At 51.5% G+C, this 26,732-nt stretch overlaps 1 protein-coding gene across 2 annotated transcripts in view; it reads left to right on the top strand.

Annotated features, from left to right (window-relative positions):
* Positions 1-26,732, top strand: part of Ano1 (anoctamin 1) — a 154,015-nt gene that overhangs the window by 115,673 nt on the left and 11,610 nt on the right. For both annotated transcript variants that reach the window (XM_038329186.1, XM_038329185.1), the window contains 10 exons: positions 1,534-1,616; positions 3,759-3,770; positions 4,320-4,391; positions 8,493-8,567; positions 11,695-11,896; positions 12,042-12,153; positions 12,605-12,662; positions 15,075-15,175; positions 15,962-16,107; positions 20,519-20,671. In XM_038329186.1, coding sequence (XP_038185114.1) covers positions 1,534-1,616; positions 3,759-3,770; positions 4,320-4,391; positions 8,493-8,567; positions 11,695-11,896; positions 12,042-12,153; positions 12,605-12,662; positions 15,075-15,175; positions 15,962-16,107; positions 20,519-20,671 — 1,014 coding nt within the window. The remainder of the gene's footprint in view (positions 1-1,533; positions 1,617-3,758; positions 3,771-4,319; positions 4,392-8,492; positions 8,568-11,694; positions 11,897-12,041; positions 12,154-12,604; positions 12,663-15,074; positions 15,176-15,961; positions 16,108-20,518; positions 20,672-26,732) is intronic.

The following is a 26,732-nucleotide window of genomic DNA, read 5'->3' as shown; positions in this document are numbered from 1 at the left end:
CTTTGGAGCCTATCCTGGAACTCACTCTGTAGACCAGGCTGGCCTCAAACTCAGAGATCCACCTATCTCTGCCCCCCAGGTGCTGGAATTAACAGTGGGCACCACCACCGCCAGGCTAGCTATTTATTTATTTTATACGTATGTACGCCGGAGTGTATGTATGTGTACCACATGGGTGCAGTACTTTAAGAGGTCAGAAGAGGGCATCAGATCTCCTGGAACTGAAGTTACTGGTGGTTGTGACCACGATGTGGGTTGGGTTATCTGCGAAAGCAGCCAGTGTTCTTAACCACCGAATCATCTCTCCAGCCCTTGGCTGGTGTTTTCTGAGACTGGATGTGTATGTGAGTGTTTGGGGGTGGGGGTATCACCAGCTTTTCCTGAAGAAGGAGACATTTGAACATTAGGTCTGCGTGGAATATAACATAGATTTGGGTGTGGTGGTCCATACCTGTGCACTCTGGAAGTAGAGGCAGGAAAATCAGGAGTTCGAGGCCAGCTTGGCTACTGCTCTAGTTTTCTATCTGTTGCTGCAATAAACACCCTGACATAGCCAGGCGGCGGCAGTGCACACCTTTAATCCCAGCACTCAGGAGGCAGAGGCAGGCAGATCTCTCGCTATGTGTGAGTTCAAGGCCAGCCTGGTCTACAGAGTGAGTTCCAAGACAGCCGGGGCAGTTACACGGAGAAACCCTGTCTTGAGAAACAAAAAATCAAAACCCTGACATAAGCAATTTAGGGAGAAAGGGGTCTGTTTGTCCCAGAGCTCCAGGTCACCCTCCATCACTGAGGGACGTAGTCACAGAGGTGGGAGCCGGGGGCAGTGGTCACAAGTCTCCCACCATCGGGGGCAGAGAGAATGACTACAGCCGGGATAGATGCAGTCCTGAGGCTTGCTTTCCGCTAGCTAGTTTAAGGCCCAGCCCATGAAATGGTGTCACCCACCTTCAGGGTGCCTCTTTGACAGTCACAACAACCCCCTGCAGACATCCCACAGGTCGACCAGATCTACAGTTGCCGGCCTGAGACTTTTCTTAAGTGATTTTCGATTGTGGCAAGATGGCAGGTAAATGAACCACCACAGCCACACAGCAAGTTCAATGCCAGCCTCAGGTATGTGAGACCCTGTCTCTAAATAACAAATAGCACAGGGCATAGTGGCCAGTGGCACACTCAGTGCACAGACACAGGGGATGTCTACAGGGCTAGATGCTAGTGTGAATGCCTAGCTAACCCTCCCTCCAAAACCCATACTCGTGCCCTAGGGTCCCCGAAAACAATGAGCAAGATTACCAGAGACCTAGACCCAGCCCACCGAGTGGGTCACTCTGCCTGGCTGAGTGACCTTGGCCAGAATTTGCACCTGCCTCAGTTTCCTCATCTGCAGAGTGGGAAAGCAATGGCCAGGCAGGGTCAATGAGAGGGCTGAACCCATTAGCTTGTGTATCGTTGGCCTTCTCTCAGCTCAGCCAGTGGTGTCACTGTGTTGCCCAGGGTGCTCAGTGGCCCTGACTGCTTCCCACCATCCCACAGCTGCCACCTTCATGGAGCACTGGAAAAGGAAGCAGATGAGACTCAACTACCGCTGGGACCTGACAGGTTTCGAGGAGGAGGAGGTGAGTGGCTGTGCCTGCCCTCTCCACGGCCCCCTCTCCCACCTCCTCTGGCTCACGTGGAGGCCCCAGGTCCTGACTGGCCCTTGGTCCCAGGCGCGGCTCCTGCGGCTCCTCCACTCATCACCCTGGTATTCCTTGGTTGCCAGGGCAACTGTTTTCCATCTGCCAGTGTTTTCTGTCTCCATGCTTCCAAAGACACAACACCCACCAGTGTGGGCTCGGGTGCTGGCCAGGGTTCCCCACACTGACTTCATCACATCTGGGGCTGTGGGGTGTGGCCAGGAAATCACTGCTGTCCACAGGCCGCCTTCCTCTCTGTGTCCTGTCCAAACCATCCCTCAGCCTGCAGTCAGGGGAGGTTGAGAAGCCCAGCAGATCCTTTACCAAGCCACTCACTGCAAACGTGGCTGGGTTCCAAAGAGGGTGCAGGCAGTGGTAGCTAGCCCTGGAGTCAGGGAGAGTGAGTTTCCCCTGACTGCCATCTCAGCAGGAATTCCCTGTTAGGGTGATTAAGGGGTACTGCCCTCAGCCCCCCAGAAGGCCAGAGAAGCTGTTCCCTGCCCATGCTGAGGCAGTGCCATGGCCTGGTGCAGCATGCCATCTCAATCTGTAGCCCTGGATGCCTCACCCTTTCTACAGTGCAGTCTTCAGGACCTGGCCTCCCGAGAGCAGGAGTTGCAGAGCTGAGGCACACCAAATGGCTACTTCTCTTTCTCTTCTATTCTTTTGTCTTTTCCTTTCTCTCTCTTCTCTCCTGCCCGTCCCCTCTCTCTGAAATGGTCACACATAGCTCAGGCTGGCCTCCAATTTGCTGTGTGTCAAGGATGACCTTGAGCTCCTGATCCTCCAGGCTCTGCCCTCTGGAGTGTTGGTGTTGCAGACTGGTATGTCCTGCCGCATCTGGTCTATTCAATACTAGGGGTCTAACCCATGGCCTTACGCAGGCTCGGCAAGCACTCCGTCTCAGCTCCATCGCCAGCACCTCTCCCATACTTACTTTTTATAAGTAAGGCCTCTCTCTCCCCCCTCCCTCTTTTTCCCCCCACCCCCCAGCACACACACTGGAACTTGAACCCAGGGCTTTGTCACACTAGACAAATGCTGCTACCAAGCCCAGCTCTGTGCCCTTAAACTCTCATAGCTCACCCACTCCTGACCCCAGTCTGTAGGTCACTCTTGGCCACACGCACCTTCCAGAGGGCCCGCCGTGGTTCCTCTCCATGTCATAGCAGCTGGGCTATTAGGTCATGGTTGTAAGCCAGGCATTTGGGACTATAATCCCCAATTTCAACTGACCTGACACCAGTGTTGCTGTGTAACCTGGGGCGTATTGATTAACATCTCTGTGCCCAGTGCCATTTCCTGCCCCATAGAAACTGAGGAGCAAGCCTCACTTGCCCAGACTGGGGAGGTCTGTGCTGAGTCATATCTACACCCGGGCACAGACGGCTTTCTAGAGAGTTACTCTAGCTATAGCTGGGCCTCGCCTGCCACCCACTTGTGTAACAGTGTCTGCCCTCTTCTGCAGTGAGTCCATTTCACAAGCGACTGGCACTCAGTGTACAAGTCAGGAGCCCTAGCCTCGGTGGTCCCTCTCCTTGGTTGTTTCCATGTTGACAATTCTAATAGAAGAAACACCATTGGGTCTTACTGTCATGGTGGCTTAGAAAACCCTCCCAAGGTGTCCTGAAGGCAGAGGGGAGTGACTTGCCACTTTCCACCATGATCTCTTGGTTCCAAGATCCCTAGGGCCTGATTTCTAAGAGATATCCCTTAGGTCACTGGGCACACAATCCCACTGAACCCGAGTGAGTCCCCCAAAGTAAGCCACAGATGCCCTGTGGCTGACCACAGTCCTGGGGGAATGAATGGCCTCAGGTAAAGAGATTGCCTCCACCGTCCTACACCCTACCCCGTGTCTGAACCCCAGGATGAATGGAAGTGGGAAGGAGCCAGGTCACCATCCTGTGTGCATCTTCATTGAACCTGAGAATTGTGGGGAGCTTGCAAAACTGGGGTCTGGGAGCGGCAAACACCCAGACCCCTGTTCTGCTGGACACTGCCATCCTTCTGGCTCTGTGTGCATAAACAAGATCAGTAATGGCTCTTTCTGTTTTTGTCTTTATTCCCGGTTCCCCACAGGAAGCTGTCAAGGTTTGGAATTTTTTTTTTTTTTTTTTTTTTTTTGGTCACTCTGCCTTTTCTCTAGCCTGTCTCTGGGGAGAGGGACCTTGGCACACATGCTCCTGTCTTTCCACCAGACGTCTCCTCGTGGCTCTCACCTGGCTCTGCTTTCTCCCCGTCTCACCTAACCTGTTCTTTCCTTCCAGCTCCTTCCGCTGACTTGCACTGGGCTCCCCAAGGCCTGGCACCTCCAGCCTGCCTGCGCTTGCTGCCTCTCGCTGTGTCTCTTTTGACCCCCGTGGCTACTCCACAGAAAGTTCTAGAGGGTCAGTTCACAGCTGGGTGTTCATTGAAGGACACAGAAGCCAGACCCTCTGGCCATTCCATTGAGCTGGGGTTCCTAAGAGAGGGAGGAGTCTTGGGCCCAGATGCAGATCAAGTACAGGGAGTTTGATGTTGGAAATGTGACAGCCCGCTGTGAACTGGTCCCCAGGGTCTCTGAGGCAAATACATGGACTCACGTGGAAAGAGGTGGACTCAACACTAACACTTCCTCTCTTGACTTGCTGTCTTCCTCAGGATCATCCCAGAGCTGAGTACGAAGCCAGAGTCTTAGAGAAGTCACTGAGAAAAGAATCCAGAAACAAAGAGGTACAGGTTCTGTTACTGACTTCCCACAGTAATATGCTGCAAATCTGAGGTGTGACCAGGGGTTAGCAAACACTGTGTGTCTGGTTGTGACTAGGAGTTGTGTGTTTGAGGTGTGAACAGAGGTCAGAAAGCTCTGTGTCTGAGGTATGAACAGGGGCCAGCAAACACTGTGTCTAGGTGTGACTGGGGATCATCAAACACTGTGTCTGAGTTGTGAACATGGGTCAGCAAATGTTGTGTGTCTGAGGTGTGAACAGGGACCAGCAAACATTGTGTGTCTGAGGTGTGACCATGGGTCAGTAAACACTGTGTTCTGAGGTATGACCATGGGTCAGTAAACACCATGTATCTATGTTGTGACTAGGGGTCAGCAAACACTGTGTCTGAGGCATGACCAGGGGTCAGTAAATACTGTGTCTGGGTATGACTAGGAGTCAGCAAACATTGTATGTCTGAGATGTGACCAGGGTTCATCAGGTACAGTCAGGATTCAAAAAATATTGAACACTTACCAGGTATGACCAGGAGTCAGAAAAAAGCTAAGTGTTCCCAGGCGTAGACAGGTATCAGCAGATACTGTATGCTCTCTATAGACCAGAGCTCGGCTCAGATATTAAACACTTTATACTGTGTAAACCTGCACCATAGCTCCTCAGCTCTGCCACTGTGGCGTGAGCAGGGCTGTGGACAGAAGGTGAACAAGTAAGTCTGTGTTCCCATAAACTTTATTTACAAGAACAGGTCAGAGGGCAGATTGGACCAAAGGGCCAGAACTAGCCTAACCCTGCTCTAGACTGTCCCCTATATCCCGAAAGTGACCTCAACTTCAGCAAACATGTCACACTAGAACCTCAGTTGCTGCCCCACCCTGTGAAACCTGTGTTCTGTGCTGAACAATGAATCAGGACCGTTTGTAGACCCAGGTCCCTGAGTGTCTCCTTTCGCTAGGACAAGGATAGGGAGAAGATGTGGGTGTTGTGATGTGCTTCAGGCCACTGTCTTTTTATAAGAAACTGTCCCCAAGTCTCTTGTTCTGATTGGCAGCTTGTACATGCAGTGTGCATTCTTGCACACCTCTGATTTTCACATAAGGTGGGATAGGCCAGGAACTCCAGGCTGCTGGCTCCTTGCTGAGTTCAGAGAAGGTCGTATTGGTACTGGACAGTACTAGGCAGTTAGAATGGATACTCTTCCAGGCTCACGACTTTCCTGATGCCTTTGTATCCTTGGCCTCTGGAGTCACTAGGACAAACCCTGGGCTCTTACCTTGTCATTGTGTCCTGGGACAGTGAGCTCATGGTACCAAGTACCCTGAGGTATACCCCAAGTACATGGAGCCTCTGGGCACAGCAGAGGCTGCAGGTAGGTCAGGTGCAAGGCCCCACGGCCACGAAGGCTCTCCCAGAACATCCCAAAGGAACTGAGCAGGACTCAAGGGTGCAAAAAGTAATCACAGCCAGGTGTGGTGGTACACACCTTTAATTCCAGTGCTCAGGAGGCAGAGGCAAGCAGGTCTTTGCCAGCCTGGTCTACACAGTGAGTTCTAGAACAGCCAGAGCTACACACTGAAACCATTTCTCAAAAAGAAAGAAATTATATAAGCAAGCAGGCATGTCCAGTGTTCTGACACCAAGGCACAGCATTGTCATTTACATAGCTGAGACAACCTTACAATCAAATTACAAACAAAATAGCAAAAAAGAAAATCATAGCTTTTAAAGTTTACAATTTTATGTTGGGCCACATCCATAGCCGTGGTAGGCCACATGCAGCTCATGGGTTGGAAACACCAGCCAGAAGCTGTCTGTCTGAATTACCAGATCAGCTGAGCAGTTCTGTCTGTACACAGCCTGCTGGCCCCTGAGTAAGATCCTACAAGCCTCCATGGTTTCTCCAAGGCACCTCCCCAGATCTAAGCCTCGGTGGAGAAACCTCAGAAGTCAGCCTCAGCCTCTCAGAACTGTGGGACAGTGGCTCTCTGGCCACACATCTTAGATTGGAATGAATACAGAGAAGTGTCTCACTCATTCATAAAACAGTAGAAATTTGCAGCTGCCACACCACACTCATCACAGCAGGCGACTCAGAGAACAGCAGCTGCCTCACTCAGACTTAGTTTCAGCCCCAGCTCTTGGCTCATGAGAGAGCCAGCCACAAAGATGTTGGGAGGGTTTGTTTTTTTTTTCTTTGTTTGTTTGCTTTTGTTTTGTTTGTTTGTTTTTTGCAGGCTTTTGGGAGGATGGTGGCCCTAAGCCTGTGGGCTTCCTGTGGCCACATTCTCTCTCCTGTCTCCCGTGGCTCCCAGTGGCTGCTTTGCATTGATTCTCCCCTCCCCCTGTTATGGAACAAAATTACTTCATGTGGTTTTGGTTTTTTTATATATTACATTTATTTGTATGTGCATGACACAGTGCACGTGTGAAGGAAATCAGAAGACAACTTTAGGGAGTCTGTTCTCTCCTTCCACAGTGTGGGAACTGAGGTATTGAAATCAGGCCATCTGGCCTGGCCATAAGCACTTTTACTGGATGAGCCTTCTTACTGACCCACAGTTTTGTTTTTCAGACAAGGTCTATATAACCCAGCCTGACCTCCAACTAGCTATGTAGTTGAGGATGACCTTGAATTTCTAATCCCCTTGCCTACATCTCCAGAGTGCTGGGATTGCAGGTGTGTGATACCACAGCGTGTTTATGTGGAGCTGGGGATCCAGCTATAGTCCCAGCCCTATGAAATTAGTTTATTGAAACAGATCCACTACCAATTGGCATGTCAGCCTGTGCTTCCGGGTGTGTCCTTCTTCCTGTTGTCCCTGGATGGTGGTGGGAACAGATTCATGTTTCCTGTGCTCTAAACCATGGAAGTCACAGCCTGATATGATGCTGAGGGAGCCTATGGGGACTATTCGCTGGGTTCTTTATTCTAGAAACTTCTAGTTCCCCTTGCCCTAACCTTGAATTGAGTCTCAATTGTGTGTTGAGTTGTTTAAAATAGTGCTCACAGGAAGGGTGAGCCATTGCCTAGACCTACATCCCCATCCAATATCAGCAGTACCTCGTCCAGTTCCACCATCCAGTGCTCTCTTTCCCCACCCACCCTCAGAAGCGCCGGAATGGTCCAGAAGAACCGACCAACAAATGGAAGCAGAGGGTTAGGACAGCCATGGCAGGGGTGAAATTGGTACTTCTCTATTTTGGGGCAACTTGAGCCTTGACACCATTTGCAGGCCTTCTTGGTCACTGTGTCTGTCCCTGGCCACCTCTGTGGTGTGTTCTTGGAACATTCCCATCTGTGTCCCTTCCCCCGCCTCCCACCCGCAGTTTGCCATGTGTTGCAATGTCACTGCATGGCTGTCAGGGATCCACAGGGAGCAGATGCAGCTTCGTGTGGGCTCTGGAGACATGCCTGTCATGGGTGTCCACAACTGCTTCTTGTTTTCTCGTGAGTGTGCATGCAGACACCACTGGAATGAGTGACCTCCCGTGTGACATCCGTGCCAGCATGCTGGGCTCCAGTGTGTGTTTTTCTCTTTGAAAGCCCCTCCCCAACACGCTTGAAACTGCCCAGGCTAGTGACTAACTGATCCCCAAGGTCCCTCCAGGCCAGCCAGCTCAGGGCCCAGGAGAGCCTTTGCGAGTGATGTGGCCCAGGTCACCATGGCCTGACAGTGCTCTGAGCAGCGCTAGGCACTTGTCCCAGCAAGTATCTGCTCAGGCACTTGTTCCACCTGCTCGGGAAGAGGGGAAATAGCTATTACAGTCTGGGTGGCAAACGACCCAACAGCCTGTAGCCCTAGACAGAAAACTGCAGAGAAAGAAGAGAGTCTCAGTCGTGGGCAGCTCCCTCTCAGGTCCTACAGTTCTTAGGGAGCAGTGGGCAACGCCATGCCCATCCACAGAGGAGGCCTAGCCCCCAAGGCCACTACCTTCTCTGTCACTTTGTGACCCTGTTCAAGGGGCACTAGGCCCTACGTGCTTCCCCTTTCACTAGACTGTCAAGTTTGCTCAGCGTCTTCAGGGGGTTTCTCTGAGTTTTTGTGTGTACTGCTGTCCACCCACTGGGATGGTTCCCATTAAGTGACCAGATGGTTTCATGTTGCAGACAGATAAGGTAAAGCTGACCTGGAGGGACCGCTTCCCAGCCTATTTCACCAACCTTGTCTCCATCATCTTCATGGTAAGTTCTAGAAGGTTGGAGGGGCTGGGAATCAGAGGTGCCCTGCACTCATCTTGAGACACAGTGACCCTGACTCCTGGAATAGAGGGGGGGACTCCCTCTTTTATCCCAGAGATGGAATGGGCTGGGTTTGTGGTGGTCCTGGGGTATGTGATCTGACTCTGGGAACACACAGCCTTCACTAAGTGTGGGGTGGCGCCCACTGGGATCTCCTCTGACAATCTTAGAGAAACCAGTAAAGAAATTTCACCAGATGATCAGGCATGGCAGCACACTCTTATAATCCCAGTACTTCAGAGGCTGAAACAGGAGGATTGCTACAAGTTCAAGGCCATCCTGGGCTATATAGTGAGACTGTGTCTCAAAACAAAATCTAAGAAAAGAATTTAAAGAGGAAGAACAGGACAAGTGGCTCTGAGCTGATTCAAATGACCCAGCAAATGCCGATGGCTCTCAGGGGACTCCCATCTCCATTGATGTCACCAGGCCTCTGCCTCAAACCACCTGTGCCTTTCTCAACCTTCAGGTGGCCTGGGCCACTTGTAGTCAGTCACCTTTTGTCTAGCCTGGGAGGTTCTGATGAGATCCTGACTGAGCTGCCTAGCCTTCCAGCCCCAGAGTTCCATCAGTCACCTGCCTCGGGGCTTCCCTGGGTCACTCACTGAATGACCCAGTCAGTCTTCGCAGCTAGCCAGGCCTGACTCCACTCTGCTACTCCACCACTGGTGAGGAAACTGGTTTGAAGGCTGTTCCTTGGAATGCCAGCCAGTAGGGAAGTCAGGAGTCTCATTTCTTCATCTGCCCCAGGAGCCCCTCATCTCATATGTTTCATATGAGATGGATAGATAGCCTTGAGCCAGGGTGGGTTTCCTGGGCATGGTGCTCCCCTCACAGAAAAAAGTGTAGGCCTCAGCTTCACCCACCCCGACCCTATACACTGTTGCACACCGCGGGGGAACTTAGCTGTCTTAGAGGATCCAGAAAGAGGCGGCCTCTACAGTGGGGATCCCCAGTCTGCTTTCCTTTTCCTGGTGAAGCTGGGACTCACAGGAAGATCAGCTCAGTCTCCTTTGCTTGGGTTGTTTGATGACGTCTTGCTGCCCAGGCTGTCCCTGAGTCTTCTGAACCTTAGCCTCTCAAATACCTGGGACTCCAGACACACTCTCTGCCTCATTCTGAGAGTGACATGTTCCCTCAGGTTCTGAGACATATGCACAGAATGACACCCCAGCCCTCAGCCAGTGAAGGGCAACAGGAACTAAGAGACTCCAGCAACCCCACAGCCCAGCTGCTCCTAGCAAAAGGACCAGGGAAGGTTAGGAAGAGGGCAGGTGGCCTAAGGCTGAGTGTGACCAGAGGCGCTGACTTCTCTGGACTTCTTTCTGCTCACTTATTCTGGTTGCAACACAGTTCCAAGGTCAATTCTACACTCCTGTAAGGAAAAGGGAAAGTTGCAAGTTGAGCACAAGATGGACAGCAGAGACTGCCTGTCTGTGAAGGGGGAGTCCTCAAAAGACTCTCCCACAATGTATCTCATTGGTCAGAACCTTTCTTCTGCTCACCTGCCCAGCAGAAAGGCTTAATAAGGAATGCATGGTGATCTAGCAGAGGTTTGTGTGTGGAGCCAGGGCAGACAGATGTGCACAAAAAAAACAGATGGCTGTCTCATGGGCTAATGGAGAGGCAGCTTTGTCCCTGACCCCAGAGTTCCATTCAGGCCACAGATGGTAATGTCCCACCAGTGCTAGTCCTGAAGACATTTGTGTGCACTGGCAGCCAAAGGCACAGGGCACGGGGCTTGTGGCTCCCGTGGAGGAGGGTGGAGGATTGCCTCTGCTGAGTCACCACGGATTCAGAGCCGTCCTAGCCTTGCATGCTGGCACAAGAGACGTCCTTATTGCCGGGAGGGGCCTCTTGGCAGGCCTGAGGGGTGTTCCGAGGAAAGCCCTCACTCCCTGGCACAGCCCAGGGTGCGGTATCCATGCCTTGTGCTTACAGGGCATAGTGGGGGCTGCAGATGGCTTCCCAGGCAGGGTGTTTCTCTGCTCAGTCACTAACAGATGGCTGGAAGGCCTGGTTATGGCCCATAGTGTACAAGGGCAAGTCTTCTGAGGAGACCCCAAAGGCCATGTTCCCTGAGTAGGCAATATAGGGCAGCAGGGGCTATGCCAGGAGCCTTTGGGGATCATGCCAGCAAGGACAAGACCTGCCCTACATCCAGGACACAGAGACCAGAGCCTGTCTAGAGCAGCCAAAACCTACACATGAGACCGAAGCCCAGCTAGGCTCTGCTTTGTGAGCCTTAGACATGCCCACCCTCGTCCAGCAAGCTCTAGGGTGGGGTGTCCACACCCTTGGGCTGGGCAGAGACTGGGTCTTACCCACGAATCTGCGCCAAAAGGAAAAGGAACCCAGACAGACAGACTGTAGCAGGCGGAACAAAGCTGTCACTAGCTTTCCACCCATCTCTCAGGCACCACCAGTCTGAGTTCCATGGAATGTTGAGGCCTGAGATTGCTTTGGCTAGCCTTGGGGCCTGCTGTCATGGAAGAACTAGAAGGTAGATCTAAGAAAGCAGTGGGGAAGGGACCCTGGCCATGCCCCAGCAGACCCACGGGATGCCACCATCTGCCTGACCACAGAGGCTGTGAGGGCCCCTGGCTTAGCCCTGCACACAATACAGAAAAGTCTGCTCTCTTCATCTCCTGGGGTTGGGAAAGTATCCCCGGTAGCCAGCCTGATCTAACAGACACCAGGACAACCACTGGGGTATGGCTACAATGTCCAGGGCTCTACTTGGGGGATAATAAGGAATAGTAATGCATAGGTCTGGTAAGCTTCAGGCTTGAATGGACCCACTAGTGAAGGCCAGTCCCCGAGCTGGATTCCCTGACCTAGCCACACAACCTCACTGATCCTTGGACTCCTCTCACTTTTGTGCTTGTTCTGTGGGTTGACTCCTGCAGAGCACCTGGCATCTGGTGGGGACTCCAGTAATTCCAGCTTTGGTTCTGACGCAGAAAATTTGGGGGTTTGGAATAGATGGGCGGGTTCAAGGGAGCTCTTCACCTTCCCCAAACCACCTCTGCCATTATTCCCACTAAGCTTGCCCACGCCTGCCCTGCAGATCGCAGTGACATTTGCCATCGTGCTAGGAGTCATCATCTACAGAATCTCCACGGCTGCAGCCTTGGCCATGAACTCCTCCCCCTCAGTGCGGTCCAACATCCGGGTTACGGTCACAGCCACTGCTGTTATCATCAACCTTGTGGTCATCATTCTCCTGGATGAGGTTTACGGCTGCATTGCCAGGTGGCTCACCAAGATCGGTGAGTACTGAGTGCAGGACGGTGTGGGCAGCACGGTCCTGATGCAGGGCTAGCCTTGGAGCAAGCAGCCTGGCCACCAGGCTTTGGCTGGTGCTGACTGCCCCGGCCTGGGCTGCCTGTGAGTGGTTACCATGTCTTTCCTCAGAGGTCCCGAAGACAGAGAAGAGCTTCGAAGACAGGCTAACCTTTAAGGCCTTCCTGCTCAAGTTCGTGAACTCCTACACTCCCATCTTCTACGTCGCCTTCTTCAAAGGCCGGTAGGAACCCCTCAACCCTGGTTCTGCTGCCTCCTCCACTCTGGTAAAAGGCTTTGCCCTACCTCGTCCTTCCTGTTGGTGGGAGGCCCCCATAGCCCAGGGAAAACAGGTACAGCTTCCCCAGCCATGATGTTCTAGAGAGAGCTGGCTTCACCTGGGATGGTAGAGCAGAAGGGGGCCCTAGCAATACAGACCCCAGCCAGTAAGGACCTCTGCCAGTAGACCTCAGACAACAGCCAAGACAGAAACCTCTGGTAGTGCCCTCAACGGGCCAGGTGGCACCAAGGGAGTGAAGGTGGCATACAGGTGTGGGCACTGAGAGCCAGCCAGGGAAGGAAGGAGCCTGTGTGAAATCCCTGGTGGCTCTGACTGCAGAAGTACAGGCCTTCTGGGTGGCATCTCCTGGGGGCTGAATCCAGCTCCTCCCTAACCTCTACCCCAACCATCCCAGGTTTGTTGGACGACCGGGCGACTATGTGTACATCTTCCGCTCCTTCCGGATGGAGGAGGTAATGTGTCACCTCCCTTTCCCAGCAACCTTCTGCTTAGCTCCCTGTCCTCCGGGCTTCTGCACTCCAGCCGGAATACTTTCTCGCATCTTCACATAGACCTAGAATGTCTTGGTTTCTTTCCCTGTTGCTGTGATTAAGACACCCTGACAAAAGCAGCTTAGGGGAGACAGGGTTTACTTCCGTTCACAGTGCAAGGGTACAGCTAGCTCATCATGGCAGGGACGTCAAAACAGCAGGGGCTTGAAGCAGCTGCTTGCATCACAGGCACAGTCAGGGAGCCGAGAGGGTGAGTGCTGTGCTCGGTTCTTGGTCTCCATTTATACAGTCCGGGATCCCGGGGAGAGAGTTAGTTAGGCACGATGGTCCACACCTACCATCCCAGCTGAGAGCCACGTGGTGAAAATCTGCCTCGAGAAAGGCACGAAGGGAGGGGGAAAAGTGGGAGGAAGTCATGCCTAGAGTTTGTTGATAATTTTTTTGGTTCAAACTTTTGCTTTTTTAATTTTATAAAGATGTATTGATTTATTAATTATTTATGTGTATGTATGTGTGACTTCTTGAATCGATATACATCACATATGTGTGAGTGCCCGCAGAGGCCGGAAGGCATCAGATACCCTGGAATTGTAGCTGGTTGTGAGCCAACTGATACAGATACTGGGAACCCAGGTCCTTTGTAAGAGCAGTTAAGCGCTCTTAATAGCTGAGTCATCTCTCCAGCCTTCTTTTTGAATCTTATTTTTACCACATCTAACTATTTGTTGTGTTGTATACACACGCATGCTGCAGCACATGTGTAGAAGCCAGAGGACAACTCACAGGGGTCCGTTCTCTCCTTCCACCTCCTGGTTCTCTGGGATTGAACGCAGGTCTTCAGGTTCAGTGACAAGCACCTTTACTCATGGAGCCATTGCACCTACCCTGTTCTTATCAATACATAGTAATTACACATAATGGGTCTTATTACATGTTCATACATATATGTAACATACTTTGATCATATCCACCCCTTGACCCCTCTTTTGCCCCCTCACTTAACCTCCTCTTCTCCCTCTGCCTCTCTCTCTGTCTCTGTCTCTCTGTCTCTCTCTCTCCCTCTGTCTCTGTCTCTCTGTCTCTGTCTCTCTCTCTCTCTCTCTCTCTCTCTCTCTCTCTCTCTTTCTCTCTGTGTGTCATGTTTGTTTGTTTGAGACAGGGTCTCTCTGTGTAACAGCAGCCCTGGCTGTCCCGGGACTTGCTTTATAGACCAGGCTATCCTCAAACTCACAAAGATCTGTCTGCCTCTACCTCCCAAGTGCTGGAATTGAAGGCGAGTGCCACCACATGCAGCGGCTTCTCTGACTTCTCTCTCTTTTTAAATAACTCAATTAGCTTCCTTGGGGCTACTCTCCATTTTGTTTTGTTAGCCTTTGGCTGTTTCCCTCTCTGGTTAGAGTAAATTAAGAAGGGAAAAACAGACCTTGGCTGCATTTCTCTTTAACTCTAGTATGGCAGTGCCCCCCTCTCTAACCTTAGACACAGTGCTGGAAACATTTGGCTTCTGCTCCATGCCCCCCATCCTCCCACCCCATCCCCTTGCTGGCCCTGGAAGGTCATCTTCTGGCCCTGAGCCCTGTCCTACAGGCTTACTCCTTTGCATTTGGGGCTGTCAGTGTTCGACATTTCCAGCCTATAAAAAAGCTCAGCTTATCAGAAACTAAGGGGACGAGGGCTGGAAAGATAGTTAGTCAGTAAAGTACTTGCTCTGCAGGCTTGAGGACCTGGGTCTGATCCAAAGCTCCAGTGCGGAAGGCCAGGTGTGGGCTGAAGGGATGGCTAAGTGGTTAATGGTGCTTGCTGCTCTTGCAGAGGACCCAGGTTGGATTCCTAGTTCCTACACTGTGGCTCATAACCATCTGTAACTCCAGTCCTGGGGCATCTAATGCCCTCTTCTGGCTTCCATGGGCACCAGGCATATATATGGTACAAAGACATCCATGTAGGCAGAACACTCATACACATAAAGTAAAATAAAAGTAATTCTTTTAAAAGCCAAGCTGGATGGCTCCTGAGGAATGAGTGACTCCTGAGATTGACCTCTTCTACCACTTTCCCCTATGCCTTGAGACAGGGCCTCTCACTGAATGGGAAGCTCGCTGTTACAACTAGGATGACTGGCCAGAGAGATCTTGGTGTCCACCTACCTCTGCCCCCACCCCACGATGCTAAGATAACAGATGCATGCAACCATGCTTGGCTTGGGATTCAAACTCAGATGTCCATGTGTACCAAGCAAGTGTTCTTACCCACCCAGCATCTCCCTACCCTTAACCTAACTTTTAAAAGGCTAGGAGTTGCCCCACAAGTTGAGGGCTAGCCTCATCCCTGTCCCAGAGCCAGACTCCATCTGACTTGCCCTCTGTCCCACAGTGTGCTCCAGGTGGCTGCCTCATGGAGCTCTGCATCCAGCTGAGCATCATCATGCTGGGCAAGCAGCTGATCCAGAACAATCTCTTCGAGATCGGCATCCCGTGAGTGGTACCTGCCGTGGGGTGGGAGTGGGGCAGAGTAGAGGGATGGACGACTCTGGTGGACTCTCCAAGTAGCCTCAGTGACAGGTGAGACATTAGCCTCTTCGGGGATAGGAGACATCAGAAGGCAGGAGGTGAGGAGGGTGGGGAGGAAACATGCAGCAAAAGTTGCTCCATTGTAGACAATATGGACTCCCACCCTCAGGATGCCACATAGCCCTTGGCTCGTACTGGCCCCTGAGTGGCAGAGTAGACAGCCAGGGGCCAGTCCCTTTCATCTTGCTCCTCAGAAGTACAGGTTCCCTGGAGCCAGGCCCTTAGTGAGCAAAGGAAAGGCTACAGGGGCTTGGGATGGGGCACACGTCTGGGTCCCTCCCAGGGTCTCCCATGGCCGTAGATGGCTTCTCACACTCCCTACCTCTCAGCATCTTAGGAAACCAGCAGAACTATGCTGCCTCTGGGAGAAGGGCAGAGCTATTAGTCCCCTTCCAGCAGACATATAGCCAAGCATGGTAGCACATGCTTTTGTTCCCAACACCAGGGAAGAAGAGGAAGGTGGATTTGTGTAAGTTTGAAGCCAGCCTGGTCTACATAATAAATTCAAGGCCAGCCAGGCTTAATAGTGAGACCCTGGCTCAAAGCAAAGCAAAACAAAAAAAAAAGGTGCCTATAATGCCATAATGCCTATTTCACTACGCTAACCGGTGGCTCAGGCTCAGAGCAGACATGATAGTGTAACTCAGAGGTGCTGGTGGGTACAGCCTGCTGACACAGCGCCCCCTGCAGGAAGATGAAAAAGTTCATCCGCTACCTGAAGCTGCGCAGGCAGAGCCCCTCTGACCGCGAGGAGTACGTGAAGCGGAAACAACGCTATGAAGTGGACTTCAATCTTGAACCCTTTGCTGGCCTCACGCCCGAGTACATGGAAATGAGTAAGTCGCATCCTGGAGCAGGACCGTGGGCATAGGCTATGGGAGATGCAGGGTGGACAAAGACGAGGGATCTGGACGTGGTGATGGATGCCTGCCTGTGATCCCAGCATTTGGAGACTGAGGCAGGAGGCACTTGAGTAGCCTGGTCTACATAGTAAGAGCCAGTCTCAAAAACAAAACAAACAAGAACAAAAAAGGGCAACTGGGGCTGGGGAGAAGGTTTAATTGTAAGTACCTTTTAAGCACTGGAATTTAAACTCAATCCCTAGAACTCATTTTTTTAAAAAACTAAAAAACTGGGTGTGGTGATGTGTGCTTGTAATCCCAGCACTGGGGAAACAGGAAAAGGGTCCTTGGGCTCCAGCCAGCCAGCTTAACCTAGCCTACTTGGGGAGTGCCAAGTCAAAGAGATCCTGTGCATAAATAAATAAAATAAAATGGACTACACCTGAGGACCTAAGGGATGGCACAGGCAGTTGAGTTTTGGCCTTTATTCCTGCACACACACACACACAGAGAGAGAGAGAGAGAGAGGAGAGAGAGAGAGAGAGAGAGAGAGAGAGAGAGAGAGAGAGAGAGAGAGAGAGAGAGAGGCGGGAGAGGGAAACAGAATGGGCCACCAGGACAGAAAACAGGGAAAGGGCTGTGAGGCTGGGATGCCCATAACCTCAGTGCCCCTTGCCCACTCAGCAGCGTCAGGCAGAGGCAGGAACGGGAGATGCTTAGCCTAGACTCTTGTCTGTAGACTCTCTCCTCCTGTCTGTAAACATAGCCCCTTGTCTTCAACCCTGTCATCCAAAGGCCCAGGACAGGCAGCACATGGTCACCTGCCACACAGTGTGACACATACAGCCAAGCAACAATTCCTTCTCCCTCTGCTTTCCTCACCAGTGAGATCAGCCTTATTGTAGGGTCCCGGCATTTGGGGTACCATAGCTACACCCCTTTAGAGTCCTCCTTTGGGTCTGTGGCTCCTTTCTTCTTCCTGCGCACCAAAGTGCCCGACTCCCCGAGTTTGCTGTGACCCCAGCATGAAACCAGTACTCATAGCGAGGCCTGGGTAAGCCTCATCAACAGAGCGTCCCTGCGTGGAAAGATGCTGAGAGGTAGCCAAGGAGGTAGCCAAGGTAGCCTATGTGGCCCTAGGGCCTTCCAGGCTTTCCCGGTCCATCCTGCCCCTCTGCTCTGCTCACACCGGACTCCACATTGTTCTGCAGGCGTGTGACTCAGGCCTGCCATGGGCCTCTGCATTTACTGTAACTCTGCTGAGATGCTGTCCCTCAAATACCTGCATGGTCCTCTCTCTCCTCCCTCCAAGACTCTGCTTAGAGTGTCCCCCCAAAAAGGTTTTCTCTGACTACAGTGGCTAAAAGAGTTGGTCCTCCCCTATGCCTGGGATCCGACTCCTCCTCTGCTCCTCTGACCCCACTCTAAATCCAGGTGGCACCATCAGTTGCTCTTCCGTCCTGGTCTGTCTGTCTGTCTTGCAGAAGAATGTGGAGCAAAGACCTTTCCTTCTCACTCTTTTTTTTAAATGCTTAGTGTCCCTGATCCTAGTGGGCGTCTTGATCCCCAGCTTTTATATGCTTTTTTTTTTTGAGAGAGAGAGAGAGAGAGAGAGAGAGAGAGAGAGAGAGAGATTTATTTTGTATACAGTGTACTGCCTGTATATGTGCCTAAAGGCCAGAAGAGGGCATCAGATCTCATTACAGATGGTTGTGAGCCACCATGTGGTTGCTGGGAATTGAACTCAGGACCTTTGGAAGAACAACCAGTGCTCTTAACTTCTGAGCCATCTCTCCAATCCCTCACTCTTCTTTATGATTTACTTTTTTCTTCTTTATGTATGAGTGCTCTGTCTGCATGCACACCTTTATCCCAAAAGAGGGCATTGGATCCCACGATAGATGGATAGATGGTTATGAGCCCCCATGTGGTTGCTGGGAATTGAACTCAGGACCTCTGGAAGAACAGCTAATGCTCTTAACCACTGAGCCATCTCTCTAGCCCCTTCTTCCCACTCTTTACTGCCCCACCCCTAGAATGAACCCAAGTGCACAGCAGATGCTCCATGCATGTTCACTGTGTGGATGGGTGAGCACAGTCAAGAAGACTCAAGCACAAGGGAGCTTAGACTTGCATGGCTTCAGTCACCATGGACAGGTCTCAAACATGCAGTATCACATTTGCCCCATGTCCTGGCAGGAGAGGAACTGCTCTGGATTCTGCATTTGCCATGGTGCTGAGAGGCCAGGCAGGCCTGGTATGTGGCCCCAGCGCTCCTCAACCTTGGCTTAGAGGGCAGTGATAAGCAGGTGCCCTTCAGACTGCGGAGCACTCTGCCCCCACAGGTCCCTCTCCACCGCTCTCTGTTTGTTCATGTGGGTCTAAGCAGGTTGCTTTCAACTGCCCTCATGACTGGCAGGGGTCATCTTGCCCCAAGATTAAGGAGAGCATGGTGTAGGGGCAACCAGGACTCCAAACTCCTTTCTTCCCCCTGTTCAGCCCCAGGGCCCTAGCCAGGAGAATCTGGGCACTGGTCCTCCTGTCCCCATTGTCAGCCTCTGCCCTCTGAGGAGGCTCTGGGAGACCAGATAACACAGAGAAGTACCCTGTGGTTAACTGAGATATGGTCATTTCTCTCAACTACTGAACTTTCACCTCATGCTCCCATGAACCTCCAGGGCTTAGAGATAAGGAGATCTCAGGGACAGAGGCCTTATGTGCAGAGAAACCCACTAGGCCACACTCCTCACCCGGCTTTCTGTCACACCAGCTGTCATCCTCTCCTCTAGGGAAATCTAAGGCTGAGCACAGGAGCACGGGTATGGAGGGTGCCTACACTAACTTGAACACCAGAGTCTGTCACCGTCCCCCTCCACTGTTTCTTTCTCATTCCCTTCAGGAAGTGCCACCACACAGAAGTGCAAAAGCCAAGGCTGGGACTGTAGCTCCAATGGTAGGGTGCTTGCCTAGTATGCACAAGGCCCTGGGTTCAATCCCCAGCAGAAACCAGACTTGGTGGTACAGGCCTGTACTGTAATCCCAGCACTTGGGAAATGAAGGCAGGAGAGTCAGAAGTTCAAGGTCATCTTTGGCTGCATAGTAAATTGGAGGCCAACCTGGGCTACATGAGACCTTGTGCCAAATTATTTTTAAGTTGGCAACCCTGAGCCTGGGCCTCAGCAGCCATGGCCCATGCACGCAACCATGGCACATGGCTGGTCTTGTCCCACCCTAACCTCCCAGCACCTCCAAACCTCAGCAGAGGCACCCCACCCTGCTGCCTCATACTTCCGGGCCAATGAGAAGTCATAAAGACCTCTTGGGAAACAGTTCTCACAGCTGTTTTGCTGCCCTGCTCGCCCTGGTAACAATGGCCGTACTCAGCTGGCTGAGCACAGGGTGACATTCTGCAGCTTCCTTATTTACCCCCTGGCATAAAACACCCTTGGACCAGGTCCTGCCATACAGCTCCTGGACCAGCTTTCCGACTGGTGACCTTTTCCTGACCTGTTTTGACTCAGGTTGTCTGTAGCTTCTAGGGCTGAAGAAGCCCAGAGCTGGTGACCAGCAGCATGAGGCCTGGAAACAGAAGTCTGGGGAATCCTTGGAGGAAAGATGTCCTCTTGCTCTCCTAGGCCCAATGGAAAAGGACAGGAGGGACCCTTGAGATGCAGTACCAGAAGCAGACCTTCCTGACCTGAGGGAACCTCTGACCATGGGAGATTTGATTGGCCTCAGGGAGGGGACAGGTCAGGACATGAGCTCACTATGAGCAGAGATTTCATAAGGTCAGACCTGTGACCCTCGTGCATTCCTGTGACTCAAGAGTCATATGTGCATAATCTGCACATATGAAGGCAAATTCAATCCCCAAGGCCCTCATGAAAAGCTGAGGATAGTGGTTTGCTTGTAATCCTAGAACTGGGGAAGTAGAAACAGGGGCTCCCTGGGGGCTCTCTGGGCAGTCAGTCTAGCCTAATCTGTGAGCCCCAAGTCCCAGTAAGAGATCCTACAAAACAAAACCTAAGGACCAAAATTCACAACATCTTCTGGTTTTCCATGCACACTCATGCACATGTGCACATACATGCACAGACACACATGCAAAGATAAATAAATAATCCAGACACAATACCATACTGCCACAATCCCAACACTTGGGAGACTAAGGCAGGAAGATTGTCACAAGTTCAAGGTCAGCCATATTGAATTCCTGATGCTGTGAATTCCATCTTCAGTCCCCTGGATATTGCTCAAGGTGGTAGTGGCTCTCTCCAGAGGGCTCCTTATGCACCTGCTGGCAGATTTACAAAGGCGGGCTCCAAAAGGCAGGATTCCAGGCAGTCATGCTTGAGGGTAGGGTGGCCCGTGGATGTGTCGCTGACAGTGCTTGCTCTTCCTACAGTCATTCAGTTCGGCTTCGTCACCCTGTTCGTTGCATCCTTCCCTCTGGCTCCGCTGTTTGCCCTACTAAACAACATCATTGAGATCCGCCTGGATGCCAAGAAGTTTGTCACTGAGCTACGGAGGCCAGTAGCCATCAGAGCTAAAGACATTGGTAAGTGAGCTACGAAATGGGTCTAGTGCACAAGCAGGAAACTGCTACTCTTGAGAAGCCATTGGGGTCCAGACGACTGTTCCCTACAAGGACTTTCTCACGACCTTCACAAGTGATTGTCTTGAGTCTGGCCAATTGGTCCTCAGACCTCCACGATGTATCAGCTACCAGTGATGTGGGACTGTCTGTCTCGTCCATCTACTGTTAGAGGTCTCCCGAGTGTGTTCAACCTTTTGGTGTTGTGATATGACATTGTCATCTACAAAGCTCATGCCCTAGAACAGCGCAACTGAGTAACAAAAAGAAAATCAAAAAGCTCAAAAGTCACATTTTAAGTAAGTTTGTAGTGACTCTCCTGAGGTGAGTCAGACACACATGAGGTGTTATTTTTCCTCCAGGCTTATTCTCATCGCCTCATCCCCCCAACACTGGGGTGGCCCCAGAACTAAGAGGTAGACCAGTGGGGACAGAGCATTAGCTTCTCATCAAGTCCCTCCCATCACTGGAGCGCTACAGCACTGGAGTGCTCATGGGAAGAGGTAGCTGGGGCTGGAGAGAGCGTGCAGCAGTTAAGAGCATTGGCTGCTCTCACAGAGGACCCAGTTCAGTTCCTAGTCCTCATGTCGGGCATCTCACAGCTGCCTGTAACTTAAACTCCAGAGGATCCAGTGCCACCTTCTGGTTTGCAAGGACACCTACACACACACACACACACACACACACACACAACCTTAAATGAAATGGTTTTGAAGAGAAAGGGTGCTGAGGAAGTAGGGTTATGTTATTGGATGACTTGCCCTTGAGGTTCAAGGCCAGGATGAAACTCAGCATAGGGCTGTGAACCCTGAGTCGCTTGGCTGTGTATCATACATGGAGAAGGGGAATGAGGAATGGTACACACAATGCTGTCGCAGCCCACAGTGTCAAAGGAAAAGCATGTATCCCCTGGTAGTGAGTGCCCTATCATCAGAGGCAGTTAAGGAGAGACACTGAATGTATTCAGGAAGAGGAGAGGACATGGAAGATGGAGTTGACAGAGCTCCAGATGCCATGCATACCTCAACTAGAGCCAGCAAGCACAGTGCCCCTCTTCTCCTAAACTGGAGCCCACTGTCCTTTAATCCAGCTCCCGATGAATACAGTCTTAGTGAGAAGGACATCTTTGTGTTGATGCTTGAAATAAGTAAATAGTAAATCACGTGAGGGAAGCCATTGGCCACCTTCCCATATAGATTATATTCCCCAGTGTTGGGGATCTCTTTGGGTTGGGTTCTGTGGCCCAGGCAGGAGTTTGTAAGACTGTAAGGGGTGGCATTGGCTTTTTTGTTTGTTTTATTTTGTTTGTTGGTTTTGGGTTTGGGTTTTTTGTTTTGTTTTGTTTTGTTTTGTTTGACACAGGGTTTCTCTGTGTAGCCCTAACTTTCTTGGAACTCGTTTTGTAGACCAGGCTGGCCTCAAACTCAGAGATCCACGTGCCTCAGAATCCCAGGTGCTGGAATTAAAGGTGTGTGCCACCATGCCCAGTGCAATTAACTTTTCTAAGACCTTCCCCAGGCTCCTAGACATCCAGTTCATTCTATGGGGAATCCTTAGGTAGTACCACCCACCCCTATGCCAACCCTCAGATTACACCGTCTACTCCATATTCTCTCCTGCTTTTGTTAGTGTCTCTGCCAGGCTGAGTGCTCTTTGGGCCATCACTTGGCTTCTGGTACCTTGGCCATCCCCTACCATGGATGACCACATCCTTCAGCCTTCCAGCTGTCTCTGAGAAGGTGGCTCGAGCTTCTTCATAACCTTGGGGTCTTTTACAGTGAACTAGGTGAAGTTGCCATGGTAACAATCTAGCACATCAACTATGGTGACTTCATCTTTGTGGTTCTAGAGCCTATCTTACATCTATGCTACGAGGCCTGTACAAATACACACACACACACACACACAGAGAGAGAGGGGGGGGGGGGAGACTTAAGAGTGAGTGACCTGGAAACTTGGGTGCTAGGTGAAGAAGAAGTCAGAGCCAGGACTCGTGTGAGGTCCTTGTGCTATGCTTGGACACTGTGGTTTCCTGATGTCACCTCCTACCCAAGCAACTCAGACAATGGAAACAGACAGACACCCAAATGGGTCTCCCTGGGTTTTGCCCGCAGACTTAAAAGCATCGAAAGTCCCTGGACAAACTGACCCTTCCAGCCACCAGTATCTCCTATTCCGACCCATTGTGGTCATACCACACACAGGTATGGCCAGGCTGGTGACCCTAGAGGGGCAAGAGACCTTTAGGAGCTCTTGGCTTGCCACAGCTTTAGGGACACAAGGATCCTCAGTGGAAGGCCAAATTCAGGCATTTTTCCCTTTTGCTTTTATAAATCCAAAAGCTGTTCCCCAGAGGGCTGATGGAGAATAGGCCCTGGACCATGTCTGGACTGTATCTGAGCTGCAGGATGGACACCCCACATCCTGCTCTAAGACAAACCCAGAGATGTGTCCAGTACAAACTTCTGGAACTTTCCACCTGTTGGGCCCTTGGAGGAAGCTCAGAGGAAGCCTGGGCAGAGTCTAGGTCCCACTGCCCAAAGAACCAGAGTCCTCCATCTCCTAAATGAACAGATGGTCAACTTTGAAAGCCCTGTACTGAATGCCAGAGGTCCAAAGGGAAACTGGGTGATTTTTTAGAAACCCTAAAGTTCACTGTCCCATTGCTGGAAAGAAAGAAAAGCAAATGGCCACATTGTCCCCCACTGGGCCCTTACAAGTGCCTAGTGAAGTCCCCAATAGGTATGTCACTGGTGCATTTTGCTTCTGGACAGAGGCCAGCTAGCCCTAGAGAATGTCCTCTAAAACCTTACAAGCCCACCAGAGTGAACAGGTTACTATGGGTGGCCTCCTAGCGCCTGCTGTCGTCCCCGCCCCCACAGAGTGTCTTCTGAGTCCTCGCTCCAGGCTCCTTGCTTTTTCCCAGGCCTCACGGATCAGCGGCTGCTTCCTGGTTCCTGCCCATTTGGTTGGAGGCGTGATCTGCTTTTCACATGCTTGTTTGTGGCCTCCTGAGCTGTAACCTTTTGCTCAAAGGGGCTTTTGTCTTCCTCCTCTGATCCGTGCAGAGCCTCTGGGCCAGCGTTCCCAGGGGACAGGAGACCCAGTGGCGCCAGTGGCCTGCACCCCCACAGACCCCAGCTAGCGGCAGCTGTGCTCCTGACTGCAGGAGCCTTTATCACAGGGCCTCTTAGGTGGAAGTCTCTGTCGGAGGGGGGGACCCACACATCGACGAAGAAGACCCCAGAATCCAGGTCTTCAGGCAGGAAGGACTCCCTGCACTGTACTGCACACAGTGAGAACCTCTAGTCACCGGCCTCAGCACTGAGTGAGTGGATGCCATGTTCTCGTGGAACATCTGGTCTGACCAGCATGCTTCCTTGCCAAGCTATTGGAAATGGGTTTTAGAGTGGTCAGGAGTGGTAGAGGAAGAGGAAGAAGAGGATGAGGAAAGGAAGAAGGAGAAAAAGAGCCACATGCGAAGGTACACACCTGTAATCCCAGCACTCAGGAGGTGGAAGCAAGAGAAGGATTGGAAGTTCAAGGTCACTCTGGGCTCCCCATCTCAAGTTCAAAGTAGCCTGGGCTATGTGAAATTCTGTCTCCAGAAATAATAAATAAAGTAAAAATAGACTTTAGCCAGTTGCTCTGGGACATGTTATTTTTGATCCCAGCAGGAAACAGAGGCAGGTGGATCTCTGTGAGTCCCAGAACAGCTAAGGCTACACAGTGAAACCCTGTCTAAAAAAATCAAAGAGAAGGGAGGGTAAGATCATCCCAACTGGAGTTTGCAAAATTATCAGTCACCCAGCAATCCTATTCCTGGTTTAGACCCTGGAAAATTGAAAACTAATGTTCAAATAAAAACTTGTCTATAGACTGGGCGTAGCTGTACTTGGAGGAGGGTGAGGCAGGAGGATTTCTGCGTGTTTGAACTCAGCCGAGGCTACAGAATGAGTTTCAGGCCAGAACTTGAGTTATAGAATAAGACCCTGTCTCAAAAACAAGTCTCTTTATTAAATTAATAGATAAAGTAGGCTTCGCTGCGAGTTTTGCCGGTTGTGGCGAACAAAAGTGGTGAGCATTGAATACGGTAAAGTAAGGTGGAGCCCACCCTGAACTTCACCTTTGCTTGGCTAGGAACTTGGCCTCAATAGAATGCTTGCCTGCCGTGCACAAAGCCCTGGGTTTGGTCTCCAGCACCACATAGCTCAGACACAGTGACACACACGTGTAATCCTAGCACCTGGAAGGTAGAAGAAGGAAGATGAAGGGGTTCAAAACCATCCTTGTCTCATAGTGAATTTGAAGCTAGCCTGAACCACTGAGATGCTGTCTCAGAAAGGAAGAAAAGAAGGAAGGAAAGAAGGAAGGAAAAGAAAAGATAAAAGAAAGAAAAATAAAGAGCTAAAGCATCAAGAAGCATCTGGTGGTTCCAAGAGATGTGGCATCAGGGACTCCCCCTGTATGTAGAGAACAGGTATGGTCAGCTGACCTGCAGGAGCCTCCACCATCAGCCACAGGATCTCTGTAGGAAGCCCATCTTACACAAGTGGCTTCTGTCTCCTGCTGTGGTTCAGGAGATGGAACTCTGGTCATCCAGCTTTGGCAAAGGAGCTTTTATTTGCTGGACCGTCTCACCAGCCTCAACAGTCTCCAGGAGTCTGCAGCCGGCAGGGCCTGCCCTTAGTATCCTCTGCTCTGGTTTTATCTGAAAAGGCCTTATGCATTTCTGTAGCCACTCAACAAACACCTAATAGGTCAATGCAGCGAGGCTCTGGAGACAGGTGATGCATGGACCACAGCCAGCTCCCAGTCTACTGAAGAGCTCTCAGCTCCCGAAACACAATACAACACAAAGTGTGAAGTGCTGCCACCGGTGACTAAAATATGTTGGTGACAACCTCACAAGGATACCCTCCCCTCCTAGTGCCCTTGCTGGCTCCCTCATGCCTATGACATTTTCAGCACAGGGGATCATCTGTTTGCCTACCACTTCGGCTAGCAGGAAGCTAGACAGAGCCACCACCTTCCCAGGAAGCACCAGGTAGATGTGCATGAACATCTCACCTCGGAGTAGACTGTCACTTACTAGGGGCAGGAATGTGGGGTGGTTCTTTCTGAGACTTCCCACCTGGTGGCTATGCATGGGTGTCTCATTGCCGTGATGGAGGCTGTTTTATCCTGGCTGGGGCAGGAGGACTTATCAAGTTCATATACATTGTTATAGCCTTGGCTGCTGGTCAAACCATGATTCCCAGATTCTGGGATGCCCAGGACTGAACACCTGCTGGCCTCATGGGCCACCAGTGTGAAGCTCAAAAATGAGAGCTCGGAAGCTGCCCCACTGCTTCTAGATGGGGAGGACAACATGTAAGATCCACCCAGGGTGACTTCTGAGAAGCCATAGACCTGGCTCAGGACTGGACAGGACACACTCTTGGCCTAATGGAGTGCAGTTCAAGACAGGACCCCTGGACACACACCTAGCCTCTTGGGTGAGGTTGGGGCTGGGGGTACAGTACATGGGACTCTCTGTAGGAATCTCAGCCTGAAGGCCCCCAACAAGCACTACACCTCCTTCCTGGATCTTGTTCCTTCTCTTTTCCACTGGAAGATGGCTGAGGAGCAAGGTCCCACCATGCTGGGAATAAGGCTTCTGCCTGTCTGGGATCATAGTAGTGGAAGCCAGGTCCTGTCCTGGCACGACGGTTGGCTTGAACACTGCTGACCCCGAAGCAAGATCCCAGCCTCACCAGTCAGGATGCCCTAGCCAGAGCTGCTCTGGTGCTGGGGTGGAGGTCAAGTCATGGGCTGTAGGAAAGGGGGCACCTCTAGACAGGTTTACAGGGAAGGTCCAGGGCCACTAAGGACCAGGGTGTCTAGGCTGTAGAAACTCATAGATAACCCATAATGTGACATGGTAACACAGTGCAGCCGGGGCATTGTGTTCCCTAGGCTCCTCCTGTGCCTTGCCCAGCATTGCGGGGGTGGCCCTCTTGCTGCCCCAGTTCCTGCAAGGTTG

The sequence above is a fragment of the Arvicola amphibius genome, chromosome 1 (genome assembly GCF_903992535.2).
Source record: "Arvicola amphibius chromosome 1, mArvAmp1.2, whole genome shotgun sequence".
Taxonomy (NCBI): Eukaryota; Metazoa; Chordata; class Mammalia; order Rodentia; family Cricetidae; genus Arvicola; species Arvicola amphibius.
Note: the sequence above shows the minus strand (reverse complement) of the source record. Positions and strands in the feature narration are given on the sequence as shown.